We start from the raw sequence: 12,382 nt of genomic DNA on the forward strand, positions 1-12,382 counted from the left end.
GATGGACTAACGTGGACTTTATTATTTTATTATATATTACATGTACACCGAGTGAACATTTACCTCATTTTTGTATATATATATATATATATATATATATATATATAGGAAAAAACACAAATATTGGAAAAAATTTTTTTTAGAATCAGAAGAAACGATAAGAAATGACTTTCAATCAGTAAGTGAGAGAAGCTCCTCTGATTTATCAAAGTCTAAGAAAAAATGAGAACAATTAAAGGAAGATAAAGAGAGTGGAAGGCAAATAAGAAGTAGCATTCAGTGGTATGAAGAAGGGAAAAAAACGTCTAAGTATTTTTGTCACATGGAAAAAAGAACTTGCACAAATAATTTAATAAATGCTAACGGTGAAGTCATCGCGGAAGGTGACGAAATACTGTCTGAACAGAAAGAATTTTAGAAAAACCTATACTCATCTAGAAGTTCTGATAGGGAACATACTTTTGAAATCAGACAAGTATTAGATGATGTTGATACTCCCTTACTTAGTAACTCACTTGCGGAAAGCCTTGAAAAACCTATAGAAATATTTGAACTTGCAAAAGTTGTTAAATCATTGAAGAATAACAAAAGCCCTGGCCTGGATGGGTTTCCAGTTGATTTTTTTAAAATTCGTTTGGAATGACTTAGGTGTAAACTTTCCGAAATAATCAAATTACTTTAACTATGAACAGAGCAATAATTACATGTAATCCGAAACAAAACAAAGACAGAAGGCTGCTGAAAAACTGGCGACCGATTTCTCTTCTAAATACTACATATAAAACTTTAAGCACATGTGTAACAAACAGAATTAAGAAAACATTAGGTACGCTATTACATAGTGACCAAACAGGCTTTATACCTGGTCGATGTGTAAATGAAAATTTGAGAACAATGTACGATATCATGTATGAGCTGAAAGAGCAAAATAAGGCAGGATTTTTATCACTTATTGATTTTGAAAAGGCTTTTGAAACAGTTTCCAAAACATTTATTGAATTGGTTATGAAAGAAATTGGTTTTTGACCAAATATAATTAAATGGGTTAACAATTTAACTAAGAATGCATCATCTTGTGTAATACAAAATGGACATATCTCCACTTTTTTTTCAGAACCGGCCGGCAAGGTGACCCGCTTTCACCCTACCTATTTTTGCTTGTAGCTGAGATACTAGGAATAATGATTAGGTATATTAAAGGCATAAAAGGAATAACAATAAATGATATCGAGTATAAATTAGGTCAATATGCAGATGATACACAGTTATTCATAGAAGGATCTGAAGAGTGTCTCAGCGCTGCAGTTGATACTTTGAATATCTATTTTTTAGAACTAAAGCTTTATGGGTAGGTTCAATGGCAGGACGCAGCATCAAACTCTGTGAAAACATAATACTAGACTGGCATGAGGGAAAGTCTGTGAAGTCTTGGGAATAATATTTAATCCCACATTACATGATCTATAGGTAATTAATACAAGAAAAAGACTCGAACATATTAATAGATTACTGGGAAGCTGGGTAAAAAAGACTTCTGACATTAATAGATAAAATCACAGTTATTAAGACTCTGGCTCTTTCAACATTAGTTCATATATTTTCAGCACTTCCAAACTCACCCGATCATTTTATTGGGAAATTGAATAAACTATTTTATACATTCATTTGGAATAACAAACCAGACAAAATAAAAACATCTACTTAGATAAGGAAATACGGAGAAGGTGGTCTGAGAATGATAGATACCCGCAAATTTATTGATTCATTGAAATTATCATTTTTAAGGACACGTTTACAAAAACCGAATTTGTCAACATTAAATAACTTTCAATCAAAATAGATATTCATTTTGGGAGCAAATATTGATAAGTTTATTTCTTTCAAAAATCCGTTTTGGAGGGATATATTGAATATTTGGAGAAATTACTACAGAAAACATAAAGTTGAAGAAATTTTGTCAGTATGGTTCAATCACCAATTTAAAATTAATTTCCTTCTAAAACATTGGTTTAATAAGGGTATTCATAGTTTAAAAGATTTATGAAGCAACAACAGATGTTTAACAAATGAAGACTTACAAAACAAATTTCAAATTAATGGTACTTTACCTGTCTACAACAGAGTAATGCTAAATATCCCTAAATCATGTATAAAAGCAATAAATGGCAGATCTTGTATCACAGCTAATTTATACATAAATAACATTTTGAGAGACTTGTTGATAAGAACTAAGGCCCCCAGAATATTTTATGAAAAACTCATAGCTGCATAACTTTCCTCTGATGTATGATGACCGCCTCCGTGGTCTTGTGGTAGAGCGTCCGCCCGGAGAGGGGAAGGTCCAGGGTTCGATCCCGGGCCGCGTCATACAAAAAGACGTTAAAAGATTGTACTTGTTGTTACCCTGTCTGGCGCTAGGCATTAAGGGGCTAAAACAAGGACTGGTCGACTCGGAGTCAGTATACTGTGTCTGAGTGGGGTATTCGTGTTAAACTGCGGCATGGTATCTCAGTGATCTAGCACTATAAATCGGCATCAGTCCGGACTAGTACAAGCAGCCACACACACACACACACGTGCATGCACGTCGCTATATAAGTGCAATAATCTTGGACGCGACGTTAAACCCAATTTCACCTCACCACCTCTGATGTATGATAAATGGGAAAATGAACTTAATCAAAGCATTTTATGGAATAATGTTTTCTCTAATTGTAGAATGTGGACTAATGATGTTCAACTAATATATTCCCAGTGCGGGATCAAAATAGAGCTCTAGTTACCAAAAAGAAATGATTGAAAATGAAGTTTTGTGCTACAACAAAAACTTTTCCACCATATAATTCCTCTCGCAAAAAATACATTCACCAATCAAGCATTAAGAAAACTCCCTAATGCTTTTCTTTTTCAATAACAATATTAAAAGATGTATGTAAACAAATTATCACAAAGAAAAATAGTAGTATTAATAGATTCGACAGAAAATGGAAGGAATTATCAGCCTACTTATCATTATTTCTCAGTCAATCAAATGTACATACCCATATCTGGTCATGTAAAACAAATAGTTGAATGTTAATTCATAAAGTGTGTTGTAAAAATATATTCGTTTAGCATTTTAGAAACTATTTCTATAACCTGTCATCCCTACAATGGAAATGGCATGTTCGATTTCCAAGGAATTATTTTTCTCGCGGATTTCCATGAAATGACTTGAGTGAGTCTAAACAGTGCACGACAGGTGAAATTAAAACATCTATCTTTGGACTAAATTTGATGGGTAATTTGTCAACTTCGTTTTGAAAAACGATGGCTTTTGAACACTTATTTTGAACTACTCAAGACTATGGAATTCTTAACCTTAACTTTAGTAATATTTGTTGCCTATATAGCTACCTGTGACCACTTTTCGGAATATTCTAAGATTGCGGACCTTTGTACCTTGTGTTGTTACGCGTTGTTTTATCTCCTAATTCGATCCGTTGTAGCTATAATGAAAAGTAAAGCTTTGTTATCTCGTGAAGTGACGTCAGAATGACGTCACATTATCGCGGAAGATATGTTGTCACCCGCCATCTTAGTTCAAGTTTATTCTGGATACATAGGCCTATTACAACCAAATCATTGTGCAGCAACTGGAACTGGATCGGTGTTGAGGTAAGTTATTTTTTTAAAAGCAGTCTCTGCTACTTGTTATGTTTCTGTTCATGCATCGTATTATTACGGCAATTACGTTTGTTTCACCAGTCTGAAACCTAAACATTTTGTGAAGAATGTTCAGCCACAATATATTTTTTCGATTAAATTCCAGGCCCCAACCCTCCCCAGAATATTAAATGGTCAACCCCTTACCATGTCTGTCCTTATTTTGTTTCCTGCAGGACAGGCCTAAAGGGCCACGGTGTCATAATGTATCTAGTTAACAGCTCAGTGGGGTTTTTACGTTTTGAACATTGTCAGCAAATCACGACCTGACTATTAACTGGGCTTTTCAAAACATTAGTAAAGGGTATCTCGAAATATACACATACACGTGACCAAAGCATATTGAAAAAACATTTCCGGAACATGTCGCAAAATGGTTTTGGGATGTTTTACACCATTTTCGCGGGGAATGGACATGAGTAAACGTTGTTACAACGTATTTCATCCTACTTACACAAAGTTATTTCACGTCGTTGTGACAACGCCCATGGTAGTCCACAGAATAACATCGTAGGGACGCAATATTATAACATTGCCACAAAGTAAAATACAACATTATAACAACGTTAAATACAACGTTCGACGTTGTGACGACGTGAATATGACGTAACACAATGTTACCCCATGACGTTGTGACAACGTGGTTACTCACATTGGGAATCAACGGAATAACGTGATATGGACGTAATATCCCTAACGTTACCACAACGAAAACACAACGTTATCACAACGTTGTCACAACGTGAAATTGTTAGCTGGAACTCCTCCCACTTCCGGAATTACTTTCATATATCTTGAGAGAAAGCCCTCACAATGAAATGATCCGAGATCTGCTCGTGTGTCTCCTCGTCTTCCAAGGTGTTCACCGAATCCCAACCCCTGGCGTGATTGGTGTAGAGTAGGTCGATGATGTGTTCAGTGTCAGCTGCCCCTTCCCGTCTTAGAGTTCTGGTTCTTACGTAGTTGGTGAAACCAGGCAATGTCACTTCACTGTGATTCAGGTCTCCACCGGCTATAATGGTCTGTTCCAAATCTATGTCTTTAGCTCCTTCTCTGGCAAGTACCCACTGAATGAATTTGTTGTTCCAATTCGTTCGTTCCTCTTTATCGGCCTCACTTGTGTTTACACTGTAAATACACACCGCCAACCATACCACGTCTCTGAACACGAAGGTCACCCCTATAGCCTCGCTATGAGGACTTGATTCTGTGTACACATACTTTGCTTCTGAACAGTCTGCAGCTGAGAGATAGATCGCCGCACCTCCTGCTCTACCTTTCCCTGTTACATTTTTCTTTCGATCTTCAAAGAAACCATTATACCTATTTATGCTTCTTTCAATTTCGGTATGTTTATCCTTGTACCACGTCTCGGACACCAGAATGACGTGCGCCCTGTTGAGATCATCATCAAGACGACGCTGTAGGAACGACTTGTTTTTGTTTAGGGATCGCGCATTCACGACCAATGCATTGGGCACAATAGGCACAGAATCCTGAGGAGAGACAGCTGGTACACGTTCCGGACTGGGCGGTGTAGCTGAAACATATATATCAAAGAGAACCGTTGGCGCCAACAATATGTACTAGCGTCAAAAAGTAACTGTGATTGATATAAAGTGGTGTAAATGTTGTGTTATTGAAAATAACAACATAATATATTGAACAACATTGAAAACGCACCAGCAATAAATCGTGAAATATTACAAAATCAACTTGAGCAATGACCAATTTTGATTACAACAGACATAGACGGATTATTAAGAAAGACGACAAAGGAAACATGAATATCACACATTAATTACAATTACATCATCAGTGTAAGGAAGACACATAGGGTTTAAATGAAAAGTCAATATCTGGTATGTCCGCCATTGGCAGCAACACAGGCCATGCAGCGTCTTCTCATTGATCGAATAAGTCTGCGAATAGTGTTCTGGGGCATTCCACTCTTGACGTAGTATATCTTCAAGTTCTCTCAGGTTCTGTACTTGCGGACGACGTGAGAGGCGTTGACCCAGGTAATCCCATAGATGTTCAATTAGCGATAGATCGGGTGACAGGGCTGGCCATGGAAGCAGAGGCACATTATTGTTCGCTAGGTACTGTGTTGAAACACGTGCTGTGTGCGCTCTTGCATTATCTTGCTGGAAGGTGTGCATATCCTGGTGCTGATGAAAGAATGGGATGACGTGATTTGCCAATATGTTAATCCTGTAGTAAAGGGCATTAACTCTTCCATGACAAACATGAAGCTCTGTTCGATGGTTATGACTGATGCCACCCCACACCATGACACTCCCTCCCCCACCATCGATCTGTCTGTACAACGCAGTCATTGTGGTAACGTTCTCCACGCCGACGCCACACTCGCAGTCGACCGTCAGCATTCCGTAAATGAAAACGGGACTCATCAGAGAACAGCACACCATGCCACTGCCGCAATCTCCATTGACGATGCCTTTTGGCCCAACGCAGACGTTCATTTCGATGTCGATCAGTGAGTGTGGGTCCAACGTCGAGCACGTAGCCCTTCTGAGCGGAGACGTCGACGTACGGTGTCAGCACTGATCAATTCCGCCGGCCTTGTACGGTTGCTGCAGTCCTGGTAGCCGGAAGTGTACGATCACGAAGATGCCGACGAACAATATGGCGATCCTGACGTGGTGTAGTTACACGACGTTGACCCGGACGTGGTCGATCTCTGGTGGTTCTTGTCTGCTGGTATCTGCTCAGTAGCCTGAGGACTGTTGAATGATGGCATTGAAACCGTTGTGCAACGACTCTACTTGACGTACAAACTTGAAGCATGCCCAATGCACGTTCACGTTCCTCTGCTGTTAATCTTGGCATTTCTTGTGTCAGTACCCTTTACGTCTGCAGCAACACGTGATGTGGCTTTTAAAAGTCTGTCTTTCATAGCCCCATTCTGCATGCTTCCCGTGAAACAAAACACGTTTTCCATCATGTGCACGCAATTTGCTGCGTTTTGGCGATTTCGCTCACAAAATAATTAGGAATGTGTTTTGACGAGCTGTTCTTCTTCATGCTTCGTCTATAACGTCGTATATTACTCATTCACTTATATATTTTCATATGACTTAAGCCCGGATAAAAATACATCCATTTTCATGGCGGTGCGTTTTCAATGCTGTTCAGTATATATTGTCATTAGTCTGATCAATGTTTCATCATAAAAAAATTATTCGCAAAACCCACACCAGGTAACAGGGGACAGTGGTACGCTCTAAAAGAGGGATGGTGAAGAACTCAATTAACAATGCCAATATTGGGCGTAACCACCATTTGCATTGATACAGGCGAGGCACCAGACAGCCTGTGACAGGTTCTAATTGTCATTCAAAGATTGGACCATCTGAGCTAGCGTTACCGGCTGGCTCTGGTCCTGTGGGAGGCATCACTCTATCTCATGCCGGACATGTTCTATGGGGAGAGAGGTTTGGTGAAACAGTCGGCCATGGCAGTACAGCAATGTTATGTTACCTCCAAACGTCTGTTTCAACACGTGCAACGTGTAGGTGGGCATTATCCACTGCACACTGACGTTACTTCCCTGCATTGAAAGAGTCGTCCAGGAGGCGTACGCTTTTCAAATTGACAATGATGAAATGTGTTCTCCTATGAGTTTTGATGCCACCCCATACCATTACACTTCAACCCCAAAATGACGACGTTCAGTAACGCAAGCCTCGCCCAAACGTTCTGCTGGACGCCTGGAGACCCTATCAGAGATGTCCAGATGAAACCTTGACTTATACGTGAGCAGTATACTGTCCCTATCTTGTCTCCTGAACCCCAGATGCTGTCTACACCAAGCAAGGCGTGCCTGACGGAGACGTGCGAGCAAAATTGGTCGTTTCGCGGGACATTGGAGCCGGGTGTTGTGGTCCCTCTACTGGTTGCATATGTTCTGCCAATAAATGGTCTCAAACCAGGAATTGTCCCAAAAGTTAATGTAGCATTTTAGTATCGATTCCATAGATGCACGAACATAATATGGTTGTCTTGTTGACGTGACGTCACACGTGGACGACCGGTACGTGGCAAGTCATTAGTGTTGTCTTGCTGGAGATAACGTCTCCCAAGAGATGATCTTGCACCTCAATAAACATTAAAATGATTGGAAAATTCTTTTTGTGCCATTGCTGTTTGCAGCATAACCACGGCGAGTTGAAGTCGTTTTTTAGCAAGCCGTGACATTGTATGAGCATTATTTACAGTTAAACACAAGTGTTTCAGGAGCACCTGATAGTAAAACAATCATTGTGTGCTGTTTACATAAAAAGGAAAACACGTGTGTGAGTATTAGAAACGCATGTACATGCCTTAAAGTCGAGGAGATATATTCATGAATATGGAGTGAAAGTTACGTTATAAAATTTCAGAATAAATATATATTTTTAGTGAGCTTTATAAAGGAGCACAATCTCTTTTTTCCGTGTGTATATGTGTATATGGGTTCATAGAAAAAATATTATACTTATGATTCCAGCAATACTTAATTTAAAATTATTCATATTATCGTGTTGGTGTCTTGTTCTCTCAGGAGAGACATGTAGAGAAGTATAGATCCATTATTTAGTAGTAATTAATGGACTCTTCAATGTTTATTCTCATAAGACTCTTGAGTCTATCACACTGTGTGGGTCAGTGCTACAACAATATGTGGGTAATAGCGAGTGAGTGAGTTTGATTTTACGCCGCTTTTAGCAATATTCCAGCAATATCATGGCGGGGGAAACACAAATTGTACCCATGTCGGGAATCGAACCTGGGTCTTCTGCGTGACGTGATGAGCGACCGCTTTAACCACTAGGCTATCCGACCCCTCTCGGGATTAAATGCTGTTTTATGTGTATGCATCATCAATTAAGTTGATTGAGACATTTAAGCAAACCTCTTATGTCGAATGGGGTACTAGTCAATGTGCCCTGAGTATTATTTTGAATTTACACGTTTTTGATTGTATTTACCTTGTAAAGTAGACTGTGAATCTGTATCCACGGCGAGGCGAGCAAATTTGTCGGCAACATCTTCCACAGCTTTCTGGTCTGTGTCATCCTCTGGAAGCTTCTTCTTGAGATTGTCATCAGATTTCTTTTGCCGTACACCAGTGAGAGTGTTGGGCTCCTCGTTGTCTTTTATTGACACTGCTGAAGTATGGACGGCATGTGAAGTGTCATGATTCTCGCTAACCATTTTATTTGAACCAACCTCTTCATGATTCTCTTCAAACTTACAACAACACATTCAGTCAAACCCTATCATCTCCAACCTAGCAGGGCCGATTTCTCTGCTGGAGGCGACAAAAGGATCGGGTGGTCATGATCGCTAACTTGATTGATGCATGTCATTCTATCCCAAATGCATGGATTGATGATCATGACAAACAATTGAAACAAAATAACCATAATCCTCCAATCAATACAATCAAGGAAGGACTTTATTTACATTCACAGAAAGTGTTTGTGACAAGTGAACTTAATACCATATAGATTCTCAAAAATTCAAAGGATTTGCTTGACTTTATGCAATCTCAGAAAAGAACCAAGTTCCATTCTGTCGTTCCAAACATTATTATTTTATCAACTTTGTACCTCACTATCCAACGTGACAAACTTAAGGACAAATTTCATTCCTTGATTCAAGTGCTTTTGATACAAAACATAGTGATCAGATACAGCTAAGTACCTATACTTAGAGGTTCAGGGCAATTTTTCAAAAAATGAAAGCAAATGCCATCTGAAATTTACTGAGAAAACAATACGGGAAATGCTGGACTTCCTCGTTGATAACATGTATCTTATTAGGCACAGCAACAGTCACTATTTAGTCTGCCCACAAACAACAAAGTGCCCCTCTCAGTTCAAGCATGATTCTTCTTTGGATATTGTGAGTAGCGTAAAGTGGCTTTTTCAGGAAGTGATGTCATGTTTTTCCTCGTGTCTATTCACGATGTTTTGTTTGTCAGTTAAGATTACCATTACAATTGAATTACAATATAAGTTTTTGTTTTTGTTTGGTTTGGTTTGCCGCACTCAGCAATATTCCAGCTATATGACGGCAGTCTGTAAAATAATCGAGTTTGGACCAGACAATCCAGTGATTAATATCATGAGCATCGATCCATGCAATTAGGATGGATGACATGTATCAACCAAGTCAGCAAACCTGACCACCCGATCCCGTTAGTCGCCTTTTACGACAAGCATAGTCACCTTTTACGGCAAGAATGGGTTGCTGAAGACCTATTCTTCCCCGGCATCTTCACGGGCCTACAATATAAGTGCATAATTGGTTGAACAATTGGTTTAAATTACTCAAAACTGTTAATGTGGCAAATGCCAACTTTGAGATAATGGTAATATGTTGGAACTAATTGTATCTCAAGTTAATACATTATGTGGTCAATGTGTGTGTGTTTGTTGCTTTGTTGCTTAACGGCACATTCCACACTTGTCCAGTTGTATTACGACGACCATGTGGTCAACGCTTATATACCGTCCATGGTAGCCAGCACCGTGGCACGTGTCACCATAAACTCTGTCAGCATAGGTATATTCCAACTTGCGAATAAAAGCTTGATTTGAAATAGAAAATCTAACTGTCAGCTTACGAGCCTCATTATCCTCATTCTGCTTTTCAGTTCTTTCCTTTTCAACAGTTTCCTTCAGGTCAGCGTGGGCCATGTCGTTTTGTTTAGTTTGTTCTTCAAGTCTTTCGAATGGCTGAAAACATAAACCTTGTCGGTAAAACACATAAACATCCGTTTCGTGTATACACCCCCAGATGGTGCAGTTTGTGACATTTTATACAGTTATCACTAGTCCGGAAAAATCTATTTCTGTTTTAATATAAAAAAATATATATAATATGTTTCTTACTATCGAAGGTGTCCATCTTAATTTCACCACTATTGTGATATGATATATAGGACAATATATACTCAAAAGCAAAAACAAATTACTGTCTTGGATGGAATTATACCATATGGAAAGAACAATGCCTGAAGATGCGGTAACAAGCAACAGTCCAGATAAAGAGGGCTCCTGTCATATGCAAAATGAATCATGTCACACGAGAGGTTCAGAGGCAGGCCCAGATAGTCAATAGCGACTGTGTCAACCTTGTGCATTGATTGAGGCCTAACACCTAAGCCTAACTGAGGCCACTACACGTTAAAGAAAGGCCTCCGGAATGGCATTCCATATATGACATTTCAGAGACACAACACCAGGAAGTAATGTAGCTTCGAATTAGTGGTATAACTAAAATACAACAACTGTCATATAGCAATATTCCTATGAAAATAAATTGGGTTAAACACACAATATTTATGTATGAAACATATTTCTGAATTGCATTAATATATAAAAATTCAACATCTCAAATTTGAGGGTATGTAAGTCATATCGTGCGATGTAATGGAGAAAATACTTCGTGAAACGTATTTCTTTTTGCCAAAACCCATGTTTGACCAGCTAAAATGAAACCTGAAATCATATATCCCTGTTCCTTCCTGGATAACCTCACCGTTTCCCGAACACCAGATATCATCACTAATGATAGTGATTCATAAACACATGCTCATGATATAGATGGAATCGTACAATCGACAATCGAGATTTCGCGTGGCGATGGAAAGGATTTTGTCGTTTACATTTGAACAGCTTCATATCTACACGAACACAAACACTGAACTCAATAGATAAAGTAAACATATATTCGTTATGTCTCTGAACACATTCATGGCTTCAAACACAATGCTTCAACAAAATGTACACATGAACAATCTATTATCAGCCAGAGTGTTCAATATACATGAAATAACTTTGATATCACGAAAGAGGTTCAAAGCAATAGACCGCCTGATATGGCCGCCACCATGTTCAACAGTAAAGCAATCTAGAACGTCAGTAACAAGTAGGTTGAAAACATGATAGTGTTCACAACAGCGACATATATCGCACCTGACTAAATCGCCATAATATGTCCCTATCGGGCAGTAAAGCTAGAGTTTGTGATGTGTCCCTACATACATGATATGCGGTGATAGGAATGCAGTCTGATGGCATTTCTTGGGCTGGTAGCTTCTTTATATATGTTCAACCAAAGTCATCAAGCTACTTGCACTACAATCACATACATGTGTCAAATAAATAATCACTTGTAATAGGAAACAACATGATCACACTTCGTAAATAACAACAGAACCATGCAACATGTATCTTCGTGATCCACGAATATATAAAGTGACCATCAGTGAGTTATAATTAATATTTTAGTCATAAATTAAAGAGACGGAATGATACTTAAATAGGCTCAGACATCCCACACGCCATCACTCTTTGCTCGAATTATATGATGTTTATTAATTATCCATCAATTATCAATCATTTATTGATTTAGTGAGTGAGTTAAGATTTAACGTCACATCGGCAATATCTCAACCATGCCGTGACGAGATAAAGTTGACAAGAAATATATTTACTTCGAGGAAACAAAATGATAACAGCTCTCTTTCTGGTCAATATCAGTCACCAGCTTACAAACATTTTAGACCACCTGCGTGGCAGGTGCCATAACTGTTGTTCACTCCAAAACATGTCGTCAATGAAATAGTTGATTTTGATTGACAAATCATTAACATGCCTAG

The 12,382-nt window shown here is 38.6% G+C and overlaps 1 protein-coding gene across 1 annotated transcript in view; it reads right to left on the bottom strand.

Annotated features, from left to right (window-relative positions):
• Nucleotides 1–4,490: 4,490 nt before the first annotated feature.
• LOC139448049 (uncharacterized) overlaps nt 4,491–12,382 on the bottom strand; it is a 44,058-nt gene continuing 36,166 nt past the window's right edge. Inside the window, exons 2-4 of the mRNA XM_071229553.1 lie at nt 10,343–10,454; nt 8,700–8,879; nt 4,491–5,245 (exon numbers count right to left, since the gene is read on the bottom strand). Coding sequence (XP_071085654.1) covers nt 4,491–5,245; nt 8,700–8,879; nt 10,343–10,415 — 1,008 coding nt within the window. The 5' untranslated portion in view covers nt 10,416–10,454. The remainder of the gene's footprint in view (nt 5,246–8,699; nt 8,880–10,342; nt 10,455–12,382) is intronic.

Source organism: Haliotis cracherodii, unplaced genomic scaffold (assembly GCF_022045235.1).
Source record: "Haliotis cracherodii isolate W230 unplaced genomic scaffold, xgHalCrac1.p SCAF_7, whole genome shotgun sequence".
Taxonomy (NCBI): Eukaryota; Metazoa; Mollusca; class Gastropoda; order Lepetellida; family Haliotidae; genus Haliotis; species Haliotis cracherodii.